This window comes from Cupressus sempervirens, chromosome 10, assembly GCF_028749045.1.
Source record: "Cupressus sempervirens isolate cs-2001-9-10 chromosome 10, ASM2874904v1, whole genome shotgun sequence".
Lineage (NCBI taxonomy): Eukaryota > Viridiplantae > Streptophyta > Pinopsida > Cupressales > Cupressaceae > Cupressus > Cupressus sempervirens.
The window spans coordinates 632954455-632977671 of NC_143127.1; the positions used below are offsets into that span (position 1 = coordinate 632954455).

General features: G+C 33.8%; 1 protein-coding gene across 1 annotated transcript in view; it reads right to left on the minus strand.

Annotated features, from left to right (window-relative positions):
• Positions 1–4592: 4592 nt before the first annotated feature.
• The window catches only part of LOC149535426 (sulfate transporter 1.3-like), a 117475-nt gene continuing 98850 nt past the window's right edge, over positions 4593–23217 (minus strand). Inside the window, exons 11-13 of the mRNA XM_089803301.1 lie at positions 5558–5643; positions 5343–5419; positions 4593–5035 (exon numbers count right to left, since the gene is read on the minus strand). Of these exons, the coding sequence (XP_089659427.1) occupies positions 4892–5035; positions 5343–5419; positions 5558–5643 (307 nt within the window). The 3' untranslated portion in view covers positions 4593–4891. The remainder of the gene's footprint in view (positions 5036–5342; positions 5420–5557; positions 5644–23217) is intronic.

A 23217-nucleotide genomic window follows, 5' to 3' on the forward strand; every position in this document is an offset into this window, starting at 1 on the left:
AAAAATGATTGGAAAGGGTGATCAAACTGGAAGTAATCTATTCTACCTTGATATAGAGGATGCTACTGTCTAATTGTAAAATCTAATGATTTACAGCTATGGTACAAAAGGTTTTGTCATGTTAATTTTGATAACTTGGTTAGTATCAGTAACATGAGAAAAGTTAGAGGTTTTCCTAAGTTGAAGAAGCCTGATAATATAATGTGCAAACAATGTTCGTTAGGCAAAATGGAAAAGTCAAGTTTTAAAAGTAAAATTCATATCTCTAAAGGTATACTAGAGGTTGTTCATAATGACTTATGTAGACCAATTGAAGTGCAAAGCTACAAAGGAGATAAGTACATTATGTTGCTTGTTGATGATTATTCTAGAATGATGATAGCTATATTTTTAAAATAAAAATTTGATGCTTTCCAAATGTTTAAGTGGTACTTAGCAAGAGTTGAGAAGGAAATAGATAAAAGTATGAAATGTTTGAGATCTGACAGAGGAGGAGAATTTACATCAAATGAGTTTGAGATGTTCTATAATGACAGAGGAATCGAAAGACATACATCTGCTCCTAGAACCCCCTCCATAAGATGGAATTGTTGAAAGGAAGAACAGGTATGTAATGGATTGTACTAGGACACTCATGATGGAGAAAATGTTGCTTTAAAATGCTAGAGAGAAGCTATAAGTACAATTATCTATACCTTGAACCATGTACAAGTCAAGAAAGGCCAATGTGATATATTTAAAAGGTATTTGGAAGCAAATGCTTTATTCTCAAAGATTTCAAGAATGGTAAACTAGATTCAAAAAGTGAATAAGGTATATTCTTAGGTTATTCCACAAGAAGTAAAGCTTATAAGTGTTTAAATACTAACACTAACAAAGTTGTAGAAAGTGAAAATGTGAAATTTGATGAACATACAGAAGTTTATGAGGCTGAATCTATGAAAAAACCAGAAGAATACAAATCATTTGTATATTTTTATGAAGGAATGTCTACTGAAGAAGATCTTGCAAATCAAGCTACTAATCAATAGTAGGTTTCAATAACTTTCGACTTACATACTATGAATGTTGAATTTCATTTAGGAACTAAGCTACATTCAGATGTTGAGTTATATAATGAAGTTGAGGCACATTCTGATTCTGAGATTAGTATACATGAGAAAGATGTTGAACTACCTGATAGAGATGTACATAGTGACTATGAAGTAGATAGACCAAATGAAGAAACCAGAGCTAAACCAAGATTGTCCAAATATTTCAAGAGACATCATCCTACTACACAAATCATTGGAGATAAAGATGCTAGACCAATGACAAGAAACAAGTTGAGAAATTATACATGCTTGTTGAGCATGAAAGAGCCTAAAATAGTGAAAGATGCTTTAGAAGATGTGGACTAGAGAAAAGCCATGGATGAAGAGATTGAACAAACAAACATGGACTCCAATTCCTAGACCAGAAGACAAAAATGTGATTGGCACCACGTGGGTATACAGAAATAAACTAGATGAAAATGGTGAAGTCACAAGGAACAAGACAAGATTAGTCTGCAAAGGATATACACAAGAAGAAGGAATTGACTATGGAGAAATATTTTCTCCTATTGCTAGATTGGGAGGAGTAAGAAGTCTACTTGCTTATTCTACATACAAAAGTTTCAAAGTTTATCAAATGGATGTTAAATCTGCATTTCTGAATGGCATATTAGAGGAAGAAGTTTACATAGAATGGTCAAAAGGATTTGTTGATGTTAACAATAAGAACATCGTATGTAGATTATATAAAGCTTTATATGGTTTGAAACAAGCACCAAGAGCATGGTATGAGAGACTTCATAATTATCTTGTGAAGATTGGATTTGAAAGGACTGATGATAACATTAATTTGTACATGAAGACAAAGAAAGGCAAAGGTATTGTGTTATCTAAAATTTTTGTTGATGATATCATATTTAGAGGTCAAGATATTTTATGTAAGGTTTTTGTAAATGAAATAAAGCAAGAATTTGAGATGTCTATGTTTGGAGAGATCAAGTTCTTTGTGGGTTTGCAAATACATCAAATGAAATATGGTATATACATCACTTAGTCAAAGTATGTCAAGAAGATACTGAAAACTTTTGGATTGGAGGATTCCAAACTAGTAAGTACACCCATTGTGAGAGGAAGGACATAAATTGTCAAAGAATGATGATTGAGTTGAAGTAAATCAAACATTATACAGGTCTATGATTGAAAAATTACAATGTGTAGTACATAACAGACCTGATATTGCATTATCTATAGGGATAGTTACAAGATTCTCTACTAATCCTAGAGAGAATCATTTGATGGTTGTAAGAGAGAATAATGAGATATTTGAAAGGAACAGAAGAATGTGTTCTATACTATAAGAAAAATGAAAAATTTGAATTAAGAACCTATACTAATGTTGATTGGGCTGGAAACATTGATGACAGAAAAAGCACCAATGGAGGAGCATTTTTCTTAGGCAAGAGGTTGGTTATATGGACTAGCAAGAAATAAAATTGCACTTCACAATCTATTGTTGAAGCTGAATATGTTGATGGTGCTATAAATTGTACAAACATTGTATGAATCAAACAATTACTCAAAGGTATAAAGGAAGAGATCACTGAACCAGTGATACTTTATTGTGATAATACAAGTGTTATAAATATATCAAAGAATCCTGTGATGCACACAAAGACTAAGCACATTGCACTCAAGTATCATTAGTTGAGAGAACTAGTTCAAGATAAAGAGGTGAAGATGGAATATGTTAACACAAGAGAGAAAAGTGTTGATATCTTCACAAAAGCATTACCTAAGGATCATCATGAGTATCTAAGAGGAAAACTAGGGGTGATAGCCCTATCAAAGGCTATCTAAGTAACAAAAGGAGTGCCTTGCATCAAACAAACTGATTGTCATATGTTACAAATTGATGCAGTGGATCTTACTTTAGGAGCTACCTAAAGTAATCAAAGAGCTAGAACTACAAATCAATCACAAGCAAGGTGACAGGGAGAAACTAAAAAAGTTCATATCTGCATATTAAGATGACAAGTCTTTGGCATTGTTGTCAAAGAGGGAGAAATACAAGAGAGTAAATTGATCCTACAGGGAGAAATACAAGAGATTGAACAAAGAGGGAGAAATCCTAATCCTAACTCACAGTATGAGGGAGAAATTTTGACAATGTATATGCTAATTACATCTACCTAGCAAGAGGAAGATAATGGAGAGAAGTAATTCAAAGGGAGTTATAAGGATGACACAATAGATTTTTGTAACCTATTCAAAAGATGAAAGTTGATGATAAATGGAGAGATTTCAATACAAAGAATTATTTTCCTTTTGGTATTTTGTTGGTCTTACTATGTTAACCTAGTCAGTCTGGTTGATCAGATTGATTTGCCATCAATGCCAAAGAGGGAGATTGTTGAAGAAGGAACCCGATGAGAAGAAGAAGAAGAAAAATAAGACAAAGTATGTGTCCAGTGACAGTGATACAGATGAGGAGGACTCATAAAATTTTCCAATCTATTGATTTGGGGACCAACAATATCAACATCTAATAAGAACAAATAGATTATACTAAGAATAGAGAGACTTACAAATATTGTTGTATTGTCACCAACAACAAGAAAAAATTGCACTTTTATATTTATAGCTTTATGGAATAGATTATCCCAAAGATCTCAACAACCCACTAATTCCATGATTGGTGCAATGGCAACCTCTTGATAAATTATTGACCTACTTAGAAAATGGGGCCCACAATCAAAAGTGTCACTTCAAACAAATGATTTAATATGGAGCATTTATGTTGCTCTGAGGCATCCTTGAAAATAAACAACCACACAAAAGGACCCACTAGCCCGTACCAAAAAGACACATGGAAAGATCTACAAAACCCACGTGCAAAGAAAAAGAACGTCCAACCAACACTAGGTGAAAAGAAAAGGAAAGTCCAAATGTCATTACTATGGATCTTTTTGAAGAAATATAATGCAAAACGTAGAACACCATGCACTTCCAAGACACATGGACTCCTACAAAGGATGCCAAAAAGGGAAACAAAATGTCCACCATGATATTCAAAAAAATATAAAATAGAATAAGTTGAAGCCAAATACAAGGTTAATGGCCTATACAACTTATTGGTAGATTTATGTCATCTATCATGGGCTCTTAAAATGGAGAACTCGTAGGAAAGAGATTATACATGTTTTACATCCATGACTTGATATTTTACACAATTTTATATTGTTGAAACATTTTTTTTAAAATTTACTTTCAATTTAATCGTTTGCATAAAAATAAAGCATAAGCAAAATGTGCTGATGAAAATTACATAGAGACACCGCTCTTTTCACTTATGTTTTAAGTCCATGATAACTATGATGTCTTTTATGCATCCAACTAGTTTGTATAAAAGTATGTTTTGTGTAGAACCTTGGAAGTAACTTCTTCTAACCATTTTCCCTCATCCCTAATCCCCAATATCCATTTGGTCATTCATATTTATGTATGGGAAATTTATCTAAATCATGTCTATGGTCTGGTCAGAAAAGTGATCCCTCAATATTTAAAATTGAATTCTTAATTTGGAATTCATGTTTCAATGAAAAGATTTAACAGCATAACATAAAGCCTGCCTACAACTTAATCTAACACATTTTTATTGTCATATTTATAGTTTGTGTTTTAGTGAGAAATAAGTTTGCTCTTAAACAAATCACAAATGTGGGCAAGCAAAACCTAAATAAAAGGACAAGATTTTAAGCATGAAACAGATAGATTCAATTAATATAGATTGATTCAATTTGGGGCAGCATCCTTTGACGCGCACAAGTGGCTGATGAGCATCCCAGCTTGTATTTTCTTCATAAATCAAGTTTGAGACGCTCTGAACAAGTATGTACAGCCTCTGCAACTGTGAGGAAAATCCATTCCTGCCCTAGTTCCTCAATGAACTTGGATGTATGAAGCTTCTCAAGTACTTGTTTAACAGGATTTGCAAGTGCTAGCTGTCAATAAAGCATCAAAGAATGAGGAAGAGTATAGAGACAGGTTTTACCATTAAAAGAAGTGAGGAAAAATGTATTGTCTCAGACTTTCATTTCAAGTTGATTGGATTTTTTTTAATGAGTTCAAATATTTTGGTGATGAATCATAAAGTTTGATCTACAATATTGATGAAAAAAACACAATTATATTTTAAAAAGTAACAACAGTAACATTATAAACTGTGAAAAACTAATATATTCTAACATTTAACATGGAAGACTGAAGTTCAATATTATTATAATCATGATTTTGAGTGAAGAGTTAAACCTGTATGTTACGTTTTTTTAATGATTTATGGAGATCCTCCAAGGCATGGATTCCGCTAGTATCTATATTGATAATAGCTGCAATAAATAGAGCAATTGTAAATAGAGAAGCAAGAACATTTGGATATTGTTAGAGAGATGAATGATGTCAGTATTCTCAGCTCTAATGTAAAGAATGCAGTCAAAGTAAACAAACGAAAGTTTAATGCAACTTACGAGACATTGCAATGACTAGAGATAGCGGTCTCATTTCACCTTTCTCCTGGAGTCTCTCTTCTTCATCGTCTACCCATCTCAAAGTCCTGCATAAATATAATCCATATATCAAAATCATAAGATTGTTAATTAGTTGCTCTATGACTTCATGTACTGAAAACCTTAGGAGTTCAGTTTACCAGGATCTTAAGTAGTATAGTACCCATAACTGTAAGGTCCATCAGCATCATAATACTTCTATATTTTGGACAATATAAACTTACAATTCACTTTTTAGTTATGCAGAACAGTAGTAACATAATTAGAGCGCTTGCTTTTCCATTGATGAACCGGTATTTTCGACTGAAAAATATTTTAACAGTCCACATATATCTATGTCAAATGAATCCTCTCTTGAGAAAATTATACTACATTGAGTTTAAGTTTCTAATAAGAAAAAAGGACAGACCCACACAATTTACAATTTCCTGTATTTTTAAGCTTTGTACCCTTGGTCTGACTTTGATTGCTCTTGCCACACTATTTGCAGGTTTGCAAGTCAGATTTGGGAAAATGTTGAAATCAACAGATAGTTTCCACTTCACTATTCTCTTCCTCATAGATATAGACATTAGAAAATTTTGCGTACAATCCCTTTAGAGTGTATGCAGAATTGAACAAATTGATTGGTTGTTTTTTATTATCTTTCCGGTCAGAGTTTTATACAGTTATGGAACAGGACAACCACTTTTGACTGTATTCACAATGGAATTAGGAAAAATAAATGGATTCATTTTTCTTGATTATCTATTTAGTAATGGTTTTATATTTTTATGGGGCTACTCATGGTTATTTATAGCTGTATTTCTTCCAACAATTCTCTTTCTAATTTATAGTTAGCATAGGGCCAGTTGATACTCATTGTAACAGCAGCAATTGATAGGCTGCTTTCATCTAATTTCCTAGAATGATTCACATCTACTCTCATTGTAATTTCCTAGGATGATTCGCATCTACTCTCATTGTTATCGAGATCACTATCACTAAAACTATCTGATACCACCAGCTGCAAGATTATAGAAAGACTACTGAATTTGGTCTAAATTTAAAGACTACGAACAGGGGATTGCTCTGTCTTTAGCTGCAAAATCAGATACCCTTATTTTATGAAAACAACAAAGAACAAAAAGAGCATTAGTTGGTAAAACCCCAAACAAAGCATGAAGCCAATTCATAACATCTTGCTCTTCCATTATTTTTCTCTGCAGACACAACTATTCTGTATGATAAGCATTCTCAATCTCTTTTAAAAGCTCTTTACTGATGTTAGCAACCAATTCACTCATTGCAAAATTCTGAACATCTTCACTCTTCAAAAACTGATAGTTCCGCTTCTGTGTGCTTTTAGTAATGGCAGCATATGTGAAGATCACAAAAAAAAAAAATTCAATCTTCTGAACCATATAGTGTTCCTTGCTGCCAATGAAGAACCATAAGGATCACTTGGAAAACATAGATCGCTTGTTGATCTGCTTGTTTGTTGATCAGTGTTTCTCAATAGGGTTGGAATTTAATTGAAGTTGTGTTAAAGATAGCATGCATGAGGTTTTCAATCAAATTTTATCTTATTTTCATATTGACCTGTTATGTACCTTCAACTAGTGATTTCAATTCTGCATTGGCCTATCCGAAAGGTTTAAAATTCCTCAAATCAAATTTCTCCAGAAATTCCTTGGCTTTGGCAAATCAACTTTCTTTCTTGATCTCTGATAATTCCCAAGGTGAGAATTGAGATTCTCATTATCTACCATTTCGAATTCAGATGGCTTAAACATCATACTAAGCTCCATTCCAAAACTATAAATATTAAATAATGAAAGTGAACTTATTTTTTCCAAACTTAATTTTCTTTAGTGTGTGATGTTAAAAAATAGCCTCTTCAATTGTTCAGCAATATACATCATATATTCATACCAGAACACCGTCGAAGTACAAGAATGTAAGGATGATAACTTCATCACCAAATTCAGAAAAAAAGAATTTTGCAGGTAAAGCATTTGCCAAAAATCTGCTGGATAAGCTGTTTAGAGATTTTTATCCAACATTTGGAGTAGTTTACCTCGCTCATCGTCAGAAAACCATAATTAGTAGTTGTTTGCTACTGATACAAGTTTCACAAAGAAAAAATAACCATTTTCACAAACCATGCTCTAGAGGCCTATTTTCAATTATAGGCCGTTTTCAAGCTTGCAAACTAAACGTAAAATACCAAGTACCTAAAATGGTATCGCTGTTACGTATACATCTCCATAAAGAAATGTTATGGTACTGCTGCATCGTACATATCAATGGAGAAAAAATCTTACGGTGGACTACATCTTACGTTTGCACACATCTTTTCACAACCAGTCTTCCTTTGAATTTGTCCAATGTGCCATTAGATTCATAGATTATTTCGCACACACTCAAAAATAATTGTGTTTCTACCGTTTCGGAGAGAGATTAATTCTTATGGTTAAAGTTTTTAGGCCTGTTCCCAAAAAAAAAAGGATAAAAGTGGTTGAAAGATTTTGGTTGTGTTGCAGGTTTTTAGTGAACTGGAATTGGTATGCAGGAATCGTTTAATATAGAACACTAGTGCATCTAAAACCAATTTATTTTTAACTTTTACAATAATTAAAGTAATTTTGACAACATTTCAATGGGAAACTTTTGGGAAACTTTTTGGGAACATTAACTTGTCCATTTAGACTAAAAATTTGAGTTTTTTTTAAATAATTGAAAATCTTTTCTAAAGGAACATGAATAGGGAAGAGGAACCAGTAGTTGAGCACTCTAACTTCGCGCTTCTCAAAATCCTATGTGGAAATTTCAAATCACTCCCAGCTTTTTATAGTAGCTTACTTGGCAAGTCCCCTACTTATAACTAAGGTTTCAGGGCCACATCATCAAATATGATGCCACATCAACGTGCTTTCTGTTAGAATCTGATAAGATTAATAACCCGAAAAACTAGTGCAAAGAATAAATATCTAAACTATGAATGCAAATGATACAAAATCAAAATAGCATCATAGAGTTAGTCTCCAAGAGAGTAATGCAAATGCTGGAAGCAAAATAGCATCAAGAGGATGCAAAAATAAGAGATACAAATACAAGCCAGGTAGCATGTTTATATAGGCTAGGAAGAGGGAGGAGGTGGCAACACCAACCAATGAGGAGCAACCATCTATCAGACTAAAGATAGCAAAGTATCTTCCCAAGATAGCTAATGGATGGTCACATGTAGGAAGGTGACACCTCACAACCATTCACCTAATAAGACATGCTTTATTAACCTAAGCGAGATTATTAAAAGTGTAGGAAAAACCTAGCAAAATAGGAAAAATAAAAAACTACACTAACACCCCCCCATAAGCGAAGCTTAAGTGGATGCTAACTTAGCAAAGCTATGAAAGCAGGAAAATGGGTCCCGGCAACAAGGCCTGATCAGGTACCCAATACAAGAAAAAGAACTCGATGAAGGAAATTAAGCCTCCAATCTAGGAAATGTCGCAAAGAGAGGAACAAAAAAGAGCATGAAGCATCTCCGAAGCATGAAGCTACAAACACTGTCAGAAGAAACTATTGGAACCCCCATTGAAATAGTGCATGACCAGGTAGAGAAGACAAAGTCTGAAGAGTTGATCAATCGAAGAGGTGACCTCCAAAGGTAGGAATGAATGAGTGTCTATATAATAGATGAACCATCTCACCGAAATGCATAGGTGCCTAGCCACTGCATCTGCCTAGTACATAGGAACAAAAACTAAATATGTAGATCACTCAATCGAACCAAAGAAGCAATAGAGCCAACAAGTGAACCCCCCCATAATGCTAAACAGGGAGAGGGGTGACAAGAACACTGAAATGCAATGCCAAAAACATCTACAAGAAGAAGAATCAGGAACACCAATAGTGCAATAGAAGTACAAGCACAGGATAAAGAGCGGTGTCACCGATACACTGCATGGGCTAATGTCGTGGAAGAAAAATTCACTTGACAAAGGTGGATGAGAACAAAATGGCAAAACATCATGACCCCCCATGGCACTTTATAACTAAGTGCGAGTACAAACAAACACAAGGTGTACAAGATCCCAAATATGCAAAAGCAAGCACTTTATCTCAGTGCGTTTACAAAAAAAGGAATGCAATAGAATAGAAGCATACAATGCTCAGAAGTCAGAAAGAAGAGTGAGCCAAAAGAATAGAAGAAGAGATTCTAGGACCTGTAGAATCCAAGTAATCCGCCAGAGTGCGAAAGTGCAAAACTCGAAAGAGAAAGAACCTGGAGCAGAATCTGGATAAAAGACCTCTGCAACTGAATAACTCATAGAACCATTTTTTCAACGATATCTGGCAAGCCCAGAAAAAGAGTCTGAATGAGCGAGATATGGCTCTCGGAAGGCAAAATAGAACATCTGGCTTTGACTGTCAAAATAGGCAACCAAACTATGGCAAAAATTAAAAAAACTTGTACCATCATCTCTATCTCAGAACCAGCTTTTCGATGCATTTTTTGGATCGAAAAAATACGTCTGTATGCTCAAGTACGGAAGAAAAACTGACAGGGTCTCCTCATGAAGAGCATATGCTAAAAGTGAAACTTGGGCACAATAATCAAGGAAACAAATAGACCACTGCGATCTACTCGAAAAATCATGCACTTTCAAAAAAAGAATCACCTAGATACGAGGTCGTATGAGAAAGTTATGATCCTCCGAAATTTCTAAAACGAGAACTGTGCACAGTCACGGCTGAGAATCTACAATTTCTGAAGAATTCATGCATGAAAATCAAAAAACAACTCCACTAACGGATAGAGCGCAAAAAAATAGCCAAGTTCATAACAAGAATCATCAAAATCGAAGTCCGTATGAGCAAGAATGAGACATTTGAAAACTGCATTCAAATCTACGACTGCCAACGGAGAGGGGTATGGCTGTATCCTTTCATGCTCAATTCTGAAAAATATAAAACTTGCATGCAAAATCTAAAAGATACCCAGATGGTTTTTCGGGGCTGTGAACAAAACCCAGAAAGTGTTTTTCTTGTTGATGTATAGAAGATGCTGCTATAGTGTAAATTAGATGCCTTTAATAGTAAAAAATGGCTCCAAAAATAAAAAATCGACCCCAGCAACCAAAATATGACATGCAAATGCTGGATCAGCTTCCTAAGTCCATCAATGGCACGCTGGAACCTGCAATACTGATTGAAAACTCCAAATATGCAAGTTAGTTGTCAGATTTGAGATTGAAACCCCAGAGAAAAATCGTTTTTGTCAAAACTTTTCTGATTCTCAAGATCATCCAAAGATGCAAGAGAAGAGCATACTTCGTTTTTCAAAAAACTACAATAAAGTTTATAGCCCCCCCTGAATCTCTCAAATAAGGAAACTAAAATCTACTTTTGCACATAGAAAAGCTCTGATACCATGTTAGAATCTGATAAGATTAATAACCCAGAAAACTAGTGCAAAGAATAAATATCTAAACTATGAATGCAAATGATACAAAATAAAAATAGCATCATAGAGTTAGTCTCCAAGAGAGTAATGCAAATGCTGGAAGCAAAATAGCATTAAGAGGATGCAAAAATAAGAGATACAAATACAAGCCGGGTAGCATGCTTATATAGGCTAGGAAGAGGGAGGAGGTGGCAACACCAACCAATGAGGAGCAACCATCTATCGGACTAAAGATAGCAAAGTATCTTCCCAAGATAGCTAATGGATGCTCACATGTAGGAAGGTGACACCTCACAACCATTCACCTAATAAGACATGCTTTATTAACTTAAGCAAGATTATTAAAAGTGTAGGAAAAACCTAGCAAAATAGGAAAAACAAAAAACTACACTAACACTTTTTGCCAAGGTGTCCAAAACAGCCCAAAAAAAAGTGAGTGAGACCAATCATAGTGCATTGGAGACCCCCATACTTGTGCAACTGATGTGGCATCACACTATTGGTTATTTTTTGGGAAAAGAGACACTTTTCATTCAATTGTGGGTAGTCATCATTAACAAGAACAACTTTAAATTCACAACTATTGGTACAATCTTGTCAAAAATGTTGGATATTAAATCAACAAGTGTGAGTGTTAAGTTAACAGCTCCTATCACAACCATTGGAACGTGCTCAAGTACTAGGTCCTCTCCCCTACTCAGTTGGCACTTACTTCAACTAGGGGAAGAGTATCACTTACTAGTCCCTGCCACCTATAGGTGGGGACTAATGTTTTCACCTAACTTTGGCATTAAATCTTGTATGGAAAGTCTCGTAAATGACAAAAAAATCCCATCAACTTCAGCCTTGTTTGTCCATTTTTATTTACCATCATTTTCACTTCGAATTTCCTAGCATTTTCATTGGACGGGGTGCATTTTTCCAATAGTTTTTTATTTTTAGTTGACATAAAATTAGATCTTAAGACAAGGCTGCAATGCACTTGTCCTGCGTACAACCTACACTACATGCCTCTTGCACATCTGCTATGATGAGAGTGTGATGTTGTCATCCTCAAGTGGATTATTGTGGCATTCTACATGAACATTGGTATGTTCCTCCTATTGATGTATTGAAACACATGTTTCATTCCTTTTCAGTTCGTCTTCCCACAAATGAATGTGTGCTTGCTATCGATGAAATGTCATCAAATCACTTGCGCTCTAGAATTGTATCATTACCAATATCCTCTCAATTCTACATGATCACCCCTCTTCACTACCACAACATTCTAATGTTAGGTATGTATTTTGTTCTATTCTATGGTTTTGATTATTTTATGTTTTTCTTTGCATTCTTTCCCTTGTGGCATGGCTCTATGTTTTCAGATATTCAAAGCTCATCCCTCCTTATTATTGCTGATTACGATTAAAATTCTTCCTTCAATGTACACCATTCACATGATTATGTGTCATTTCACCTAAAATATGGAGTGTCCATTCGTATTCTATATGCATTTGAAGGCTTTGTTTAGAGAAAGCAAAATTTCCTTCCTCCCATGGACTAATTTTGTTGCTTTTTATATTCATACGTGGGTCACGGCCATATGGAAAGAAACCTTTGAACTTCCTAAGATTTTTTTTTGCCTTTTACCTTTATTGTGTAGGGGAGAGGACCCAGTAGTTGAGCACCCTAACTTCGCACTTCACAAAATCCTATGTAGAAATTTCAAATCAATCCCTATTTTTTATAGTAGTTTACTTGGCAAGTCCCCTACTTATAACTAAGGTTTCAGAACCAAATCATCAAATATGATGCCACATCAACATAATTTTTGCCAAGCTGTCCAAAATAGCCCAAAAAAAAAAAGTGAGACCAATCACAGTGCATTGAAGGACCCCATACTTGTGCAACTAATATGGCATCACACTACTGGTTTTTTTTTGGGAAAAGGGACACTTTTCATTCAATTGTGGGTAGTCATCATTAACAACAACAACTTTAAAGTCACAACTATTGGTACAATCTTGTCAAAAATATTAAATATTAAATCAACAAGTGTGGGTGTTAAGTTAACAACTCCTATCACAACCATTGGAACATGCTCAAGTGTTGGGTCCTCTACCCTAGCTTACCATGTTTGATTTGGAAATGGAAAAATAAAAATGTAAATTGTTATGCCTTTGAAGACTTATTATGTGGAGAATTTTCACTCTAATTGTCTGCCAAGACATACATCTTTCAATAGGTAGATTTGACCAATGCCACATACTCTTTCTTTTAGCTTAAAATACATGAAAGGCAAGCCATTATTCAACACTCTAAAGTCATTCCATCACTTCTTCCTACATATTTGCTATGTACCTTTGATGAGGATTTATGTGTCTTTGCAGCTATAAAAATTTGTATTGCCATGCTTGGCATTGGCTCTATACTTGATTATAGGGTATTTATTTTTTAAAGGGGCCAATAAATTAAAACCCAAGCTCCTTGTATTACATATTCCATTTCAAACTCAAAGCAGCCATGATTATTTTTAAAGATATGTATCTTTGAAGTCATTTATCTATGGCTAAGGCTCTTGGTCATGAAGCTATGTATCTAATTTGAGCTCTATGAGTTGGTATGTTCATAAGGGCATGGCATTCATATCTATCCTTCACTAGTTTCATGAAAATTTCTTTTTAAAAACTTATCATTTCCCACATGTGTATTTGGTAATACACCCTATGACTACATGTAGTTGTTACTCTTATTGATAGAGCATATTTCCTTCTTAATGCATGTGAAGTCTTATTCTAAAAATATAATTGAATTGCTTATAATGTGTTGATATCATAATCAACTTTCATTTATTCTTTGTATTCCTCTGTAAAAAGACATACTCATGAACTATGCTCTTTCTTCATATGACTTCAATAGATCTTTGTATTTTTGTGGCCTCTCTTGTGCTCTTGAAATGGGTATTGTCGATGGGGTTGCTTTATTATCACAGGCACCTTTGCTCTAACACTACATGAATTTAAATAGATAACACCAAAATTTTCTACGATAACACACGTATACAATCTAAAACATTATATTAAAATATAAATAAATTTCAATCTTATTTGTGCAGAATTCAATCTTCAATATAGGTAAATTGCCCAACTAAGTAGGTCAACTAATCCAAATGATTACGGTAATAAATATCATCCCTAAAAATGATAGTATGAGCTTGTCGCATAGTGAAACCTAGACAATAAATTAGGTCAATTATAATTTTCAACAAATACATGTGTCAAATGTATTGAAAATAGTTTTTCCCAAATTTCCTTAATGTGACATACGTCAATAAGTAATTCTATTTTTGTATGCTTCCATTTGCTAGTATGCCTAAAATTGTTGTTGTAGAAAGATGATGTGATGGACTCTTTTTCTATCAACTTTGCTATGGATATGATAGCTGATTTTTATATATGATCTTCCACTTTGATTTCATCAACATGTGCTATTTCTACTTGTATTTAGATCCATCTCTACATAGTGTGTTATTTCTACTTGCATTTAGATCCATCTCTACATAAAGTTGACTGCTCACTAAATCTCACACTCCAATAGTCCTTTGATATCCTATTTTGTAGTACTTCTCCTCTCTTCTATCCATTCATCCTGTCATACTAACAAACATCTCCCACCAAGCCGGACAATAACAGGGACTAGTGATGCAAACGACCCTTGTTGTTAATGTTTAATTATTATTCGTTGAATTTCACTCATTAAAAGCTCACTAAGTATCTTCTTGATGTTAATGTGTTTGATGTCCCTCACTTTCCTTTGGTGGGAAGAGGTTTTATGATGTAGAATATTTTGAAATTGTGCTTAGGTTAGTTAAGAATGGCCTCTTTTAGATTTTTTATTCAGGATATCGAGGTCTTTTTTGGTTGGATTCTTTGGATGAGTATCCTTCTATCCTTTCCACTCATACCCACCATTGGCCCCATTGTGACTCCTTTTCTACTTTTGGCTAGGACACAATTGAATATTATAAGATTTCCTATAGTTTTGGGTTGACAATTTGTACTCCTTGGAAACATCCTTCTAAATTGCCTCTAAGAGGATCTGAGGAAGATAGGCAAGAGCTGGCTCAAACTCTTGAGTCTCAAAAGTGCACTATCTTAACTAGAAACGATAAGTGATTTATCTAGAAAGTTTTCTATTTTTGCAAGTTATGTTGAACTTGTGCAATAGACTTTTGGGGAGATTTAGGTTCTTTGGTGGAAACATGTTTGGTGCAAGCTCCCATGGCCCAAGGGTAATTTTCTCATGTGGTTGGTGATCCAAAATTGATGCCTTACTTGGGATAATTTATGCAAGTTTGGTATTCAAGGATCCTCAAGGTGTGTGTTGTGTCGTAATAGTGACCAAAGTGGTCCCCATCTCTTTTTCTTGTGCTCTTTCACTAGACATATTTGACACCTTTGGTGAAATGTGTAGAATCAAGTTTTTTGGCACGTATCTTCCTTGGCTGAGTTTTTGTTCAATGGGGCAAACCCCTGTCAAAACTTATTTTCTTTAAGTGGTTTGAACTCTTGGTCATTCTTTTATTATTTGGCATATCTGGTTGGAGAAGAATTGTCAAATCTTTCAAGATATGATGTTGGGGGCTCGCCACTTTGTGGTGGAAAATTTTTCATTCATTAGGAGAAATTGTTTCGACAAAGTGTTATTTGACGAAGGTTGTGGATTCTAATGATGTTATTTTCTATAGGTATCTCCAACTTCATCCTTCAAAATGGAAGCTCATCATAAATGGATGCAGACACCCTGTATATAAGATAAATAGGGTGCGGAGGTAGAAACCTCCTCCACAAGGCATTTTGAAAATCAATACAAATAAGTCTTCTTGGGGAAATCCAAATCCTTTAAGTATTGGGGGAGTGAGTAGGGATAGATCAGGAATTGTTCAGTTTATGTGTAATGTTTATAAAATTCATCATACCAATATTTTGATGGAATCTATGGATATGGTGTATGTTGTGGAACGGGCTTAAACTTATTTGTGAATCTGGCTCACAAGTGGTTGTTCATTTGTTGACTCGACAACACTATGAGGATGTTACTTTGCAATTACTTTGAGTTGTTAACTAGATTCTTAATTTATATGTCTCTTTGTACTCTATCACTTTCATGCATACCCCTAGGGAGTGGAATGGTGTAGTAAATTGATTGGCCAAGTGAGCTTCTAATCAAATGCAAAGCTGGAATATTATGGATAAAGATCAATTGCCTTTGGAGTTGTACCAATTGTTAGATCATTTAATGGATCTTCGTAGGTTTGTTTGATTCTCGTATTTCTTCCTACATTAATAAATTTTAACCCCTCTTTTATAAAAGACCACTAAAATATTATTTAGTGGGCTAATGGCCACACATTTTTGGGAAAAAAAAAAGGTTTGGTAACTAGATCAATTTTGCAACTTTATTGGTAACAATAGCGTGATGATTTTTGGGCAGTTGTGCATAAGTATTAGATTAATTGAACAATTATTTTTGTTAGAGTTATAAAGTATTTTCTTATTAATTAAACCATATTGATTTAATTATTAAGCCACTTGTTATCTCTAGTTTACTTAAGCTAAACTTTGGGCATATAATAATTAATTATTTTATTAATTATTATCATGCAACCTAGGTTAGTTACATGTTTGGGTTTTGATCTCCTTTATAAGGATTGATATCTTTGTAATAATTCATTCATTCAATATAATTGCAATTTCTTTTTTGCACATCAAGAATGTCTCATCTATGGATCTCAGAATTCCAATCTTTGTAACTTTTATTTCTCTCTTTTTGTGATAGGTGTTTACATAGGTGATTCTTGGAAGTTGTGGGGTTGATCTTTCATCAACTTCAACAAGTTTGGTTCTCAAAATGAATAGATAATGGAGTAGTAAGAAAAATGTTTCATAAGACACTTCTAAATGACCACTTTTTAACCTTTGTAGGGACATAATTTCCAACAACATTCATTTTAACTATCAAAAAGTTAAAGTGATAGTTATAAAGAACTGAGTCAAATACAAAGACAACCTAATAAAATTGTTGAAATCCAATGTACTGTTTAGGAGCTCGTGGTGTGAAAAGTTATCTATCATAGTTATTGGAGCTCCTCCCCTGTGAATTTGACAAACAAAATGAAGATGACAACTAACAAAGGTGAGGTGTGTTGGCATTATACATTAACCACTACCTTATTTTATGCTTCAAACCTATCAAAATGAGTTGCAAGTTTGAAGAGGAATTAGAGAAAAAAAAGTTTTGAAATGATTGAATAAAAGAAAAATAAATTTTGAAGGTGAATATTTAGAGTTCAAACATTGGAATCATATCACTTATCATCTATGTCACACTTATAAATAAGAGAACAAATCTAAAGCATATTTTTAGGGGGGTGCATGCACAAAAAATGTGGGCATCTCCTTTTTTAGTGAAACTAGAAATGTGAAAATTCATAAATAAATGATCATGAAAGAAGAGAAGTTGTCTTAGGTGAATAGGAAAATGGTAGGAATTTTGGACCCATGAAAAATATTGGAAAATCATTAGGAAGAGGAGAAATAAGGGTAAAGGAAAAATGATTTTTCACAAAGAGGGTGCCCTAAGCAGGCAAATTGGCTTAATTAGGAATATAATGACATGAAGAAATGGTAACATGTTGAGGTGGGATTGAGGAGCTCAAATCCATTCTAAGATTAGATCAACCCACTACCAATTTCTATAGTGTACCTGTATTTGGTTTAGGCTCATTTTCAACATGTTGTAACCTATTAAGGCAAAGGTTTTTTTTTATGTAATGAAAAACAACATTATTTATAGTTTTTATCTTAGGGATGATGCTTTAAGAGTATATGTTAGGAAGGATTGTCTTTCATGGGGATCCCTTTCTTAGACTACAATGAACAATATCAGAGATGCATGTTTTGCTATTAGAAGGTGTCTTTGAGGCTCTATAAATTTGCAAACACAATATGTGAAGAATTAGTGTAACTACAAGCAACTATCAGAGGGAGACATTACATAATACTATGAAATGATCTTTCTTGCTAGTGTATGTTTCATCAAGATATGGTAGATTTGGTTTGGTCATTAAAAAGATGTACAATTGCATAGAGCACGATGGAGAAATGGTGTTGGAGAGTGTTTTTCTTAAAAGAGAGTTGGATAGAAGGTGTAGGAATACCACCCATTAAGTGGTAAGATGGTAAAGGAGTTTTAAGATCCTACGTCTTCTAGTGTCTTAATTAGGTTGAAGGTGCATGCAAACTATTTGAGTGAAAAATCAATTTTACATAGAAGCGGCCCATGGGTGAGAATATCATTGTGATTCATGGTGTGAGTCTTTGCACTTGTGGATATGTGAGAGAATATGTATTATAAAATAAGGTGCAAGGTGGCCTTGAAAAGTATTAGGAGATTTTTATTCAATGAGAAAAGAGAAAGGAGTTTTGAGGAGAGATGTTGGGTTATATTTGACACTTGCATGTATAAATGTGTAAGATGTTAGATACAATGGAATAGGTGGTGCCCATGTAGAAGGAGCTACAAAAAGTATGGCTCTAGAGCTATAGCTTGCAAGTAATTTAATTAAAAACAAGCAGTCAAAGGGGACTTTAACTAACCCTTATCCATCAACTCCACCCTGACCCTCCAAGTTGCCTCGGACCTCCTATTTTGGGCTAAAATTTGGTTTATAATCCTATTAGAGTTTCCACTTCTTCGATCTAGTCCTGAAGCTGGTTTGTTAGTCTATAGTCATCGTGCATATTTAGAAATCCATCTTGTCTCTCCATCCAACCATAGATTTCACATGCATAGTCATATTCCAGAGAAACAAATGATTATTGCATCCACTTAACCCTTGAGCCTATTTGAGCCTAGTGGATCATATTCCATCTAATTTATGAGAGGATATAGATCTTGGTTTCCTAGTTTGTCCACACATCATAGTAAATAATCAACTACAGTCATTTTTTTTCTTTACAATTTGGTGAACTAAAATCTCTTGCACCTTAGTTTTGATTTGATGTATTGATCTTATTTATAAGTGTTATGTTGCTACAATTTATGTATTTAGAAACCTAGGTTCACCTTCATTTCTTTTTGGTGAACTTGGCTCCTTACATTTTCATTCTAATTCGAATGTATAGATATGATTTACGTGCATTTACTCTCACATTTTATATTGTATGTGTTATGCATTTAGAGATTCAAAATTTCTTTATTTAATGCAATGTTTAAATGATAATTTTTTTAGAAATCTATATTGTTTAGATGTCACCTTCTTTCATTTCTTTGTGTTTTAGTTTTATGATTTTGATCTCTACATATAACACCTCCACGATAAGAAGACCCTTCTCACATTTCTCATGATTAGGATGATTCCTTAACAAGAATGTCTCCTAGACAAGTGGAAAAGATTCTCAACGATTTAGTAAAGAATAAACATGCATGGGTCAAGAATATTCTAATAGTGAGGAAATCCCCTTCATTGAAGGGTTGAGATAGATGATAGAAAATGATGAATATGGTGTTGATTTGTTGCGTGTCATATCTCAAATTATTAATAGTAATCATTATATCTATGAAAATGTGTGTCTAAATCTTAATATTTATAATCCTAATACCAATGTTTATAATTTCATCCCTATTTTGGAATCCTTACCTAATATATCTACCTATAATCTGTCTATTGTGGCCACATACATTAAAACATCAACTCCACATGTTATCTTGGAGGAATTCCTAATCACAACATACCTCCCCCCATGAGTATTCCATGTATTTCCCAACCATCATTTACACCTACTTATCGTAATGTCCCGCTTTCACATTCTGGTTCTCCATCCTCTTCCCATAACATTCCACATCCTTCATTATCAAGCATTTCCAATGCCTACATATCCACTAAATAAATCATTAATAACCTTTCCCAAAGTGTTTCACCCTTACAACAACAACTTGCTTCCATAACCTAGTCCAAATACAACATCCCTACTTGAGACATTTCTAGCTAGCCCATTATCCAATGGAACCATTCATTCAATTATCCCTCAATACATGAAGATACCTCACATAGAGACATACAATGGAAAAGGTGATCCCGTGACTCATGTTGAGTCATTTCAAACCTTGTGTATTAACTTCTCAAATAATCATAGACTTAATGGCTAAATTATTGGCTAAGAAATTTAGAGATAAGGCCTTACAATATTTTTTCTCCTTAACCCCCTTTTATATCGATTCATTTCAAAAACTAACTAATGCTTTTATTCAAAAAAAATTGAAATCACAGTAGTCCTCAAATTTCTATAATTAATTTAATTCATTATAAGCAAGGTGTTAAGGAAGAAGTAACTAATTTATTGGTTGATTCAAACATATGTATGCACAAATTTATTATCATGTGCTTGATATGGATGTCCAAATAATTTTTATTTCTAATATGTGAAATTACATTGGAGATAAGCTACTTTTTATGAGTTTACTTTTTAAAAACCTAATTGTATGTAGTGATTCATAATTATTAGATTCAAGTGATCTAGTTTGAGTCATCCACTTTGATGATTCTAGTTTATAAGAATGATGTTACTCAAAAATATTCTAGATGTTCCAAAATCTCAACAATAGATTAATGAAGATCAATGCACGAGTGGAAACTACAACATCAAGTATAAATCCTTGTCAACCACTTTAAGACCATCTTATTATTGTACATCTCATTTTGAATCCTTTTATAGTGTTATATGTTGAATTCAATTAACCCATTGACCTTTCCAAACCATTTATACACTCCTTTGATCCCAAAGCATTTAGCCAATGCATTTTCCATCGTAGGCATGATAGTGAGAAGTATTTTCATTTCAAACATATTATCCAAGACCATAGATTCCAACATCATATTGTTGATCATGTGAATGATAATTGAAACAAATCAATTGCACCCCCTAACTAGAACTTGCAAACCTAAACCGTTGCCTTCTCCTACCAACATCATTGAGCAAAAATGGATATTGTCTTCTTCTTCCATCAATATTGTTGAGCCTACTCACTCTATGATCATGGATGTTGATGCTAGATGTAGTGTGGCAAATAATGTTATTACTCTTATTGGTCAATCCAAATACAAACCCAAACCAAACCTAAACTTAAACCCAAACCTAAACCTAAACCTTGCATTACCTTTAATCCTAATGAGACTATTAAGGCACCCAATGAACCTCTTTATATTTCCATAAAGATAAATGATAAGTTATTTGAATGGTTACTTTTTAATCCTACTTGCACAATCAATGTTATTAATGAGAAAAGTATTTTCACAAAATAACTCCATTAATGATGGGGACACAACCCAAGCACAGAATGGGCACAACAGGAAAGGAAAAATTTTATTAACTATGAAAATATGCTAGTACACTTAGAGCAGAGAAGCAGACTCCAAAACATGCCCTACGGGCTTACAATAGCATAAATCTGGAGATAATTTCTTCTCCTAGTACCTTCTCTCAAACTCCACTCCGAACTGCCTTTTACAATGCCAAAAATGTTCTTAAATAGACCCTGAAGGGTTAAGGATTAGGAATACATTCTAGAAAGTGCTAGTTGGCATCCACTGACGAAATAGAAGGCTCTGAAAGTCACTTTAGAAGTCGACGCAAAATTAGAAGAATCCAAAAACGGTAACCGAACTTTCGGGAGGCATAACTTTTGAACCGTAGCTCCGATTGAGGAACCGTTTACATTTTTGGAAAGCTCTCAAAGCACTCTATAGCCTTATGGACTAGCTTCACTCATCCCCCATTTTTTGGCCCTGTACGAGGTCATTGAATGCCCTAAACCTGATTTTGAAGCATTCTTAGGAGGTCTCCAAAAATCGAAAAACTGTGATAACTTTCAAACCATGGGGCCCTTTGACCTGATTCTTTTTCTGGAATGCTCTAAATTACAATTACAATCATCTGGCCAATTTACACCCTCTAATTCACCAAAATTATGGCTCAAATACATACTCCTATTTTTTTTACGTTTACACATATCCCAAGGTGATTTAAAACTCTAAAAAACTCTAACCTAGAATACTAAAAGTGGAACTGTGAGAGTTGGAACCTTTATTTGACCCAAATGGTATCTAGAAAAGAAACACATGAAACAGAAACTAAGTCTAAGTACATTTTTTTGGGTGATACAGGATTGCCCTTATACCTTTGGATGCTCCTGCATCAATTAATACTTCTATGACAAATCTAATATAATTTTATGCAATTATTAAGACATTCAAAGGTTGTACAAAGAAAAGGCACAATTTTTTGAGTAATCTAAAAATTGTAAAAATGATTTTGTGTTATGTGCATAATGTAAAACAAAGAGAAAGAAGTATAGCCCCATGTTAATGTGATTGTGTATGCCCCTATTCTCCAACTCCTAAAATCTACTTCACCTTTTTTTGGTCCATTCCTTGATTTTTTTTCAATCATATTGCCAAAATATTTTGATAACAAAGATTTGAACATTATCACTAGGTAATTAGAAAGGTTGTTACATTGATGCTCTTAAGAAGATGTATTGCTAGATTGGTTGTCCAATTTATTGGGAACCCTTATGAAATAATGTTGTTGAAAATTATCATAATGCATGAAACAAGTGTTTTTATCCCCCATTTTAGGCATTGTGCTTAAATTTCAACCAAAACCTTGGCTTTACTATCTCTAATATTCTTTTATGCCAATCTCAACTTCAAGTAATGTGAAAAGAGTTGTACTAGTGTTTAGGAAGGGAATGGAATCCAAATACAATTCAAACTTCTAATTAGCTACAATATTGTTTTTAGTCTGTATCTTTCTTGGCTAAAACTCCTTCCAATTATTCTTCTCAACGTAGAGTAACTTTTTCATGTAATATTTTTTTTTTAAAAATTTATTTTAAAGATTTGCTTGCACAACATAGCATTTGCCTTCCTCTTTCAAACTTCCCCTTGTAGTTTTATGTTCCTAATCCAACCAAGTATTAACATTCCTTATCAAACCAATTATTAATAGGAAAGAAATTAGTTTTAAATTTCTTGGTTTTTTCTGTTTACATTTCTGATGAGCTACTTGAATTATGTTTGTTATATAAACGTTGATCTGTCAAATATAAATGTTATATTCTTAAT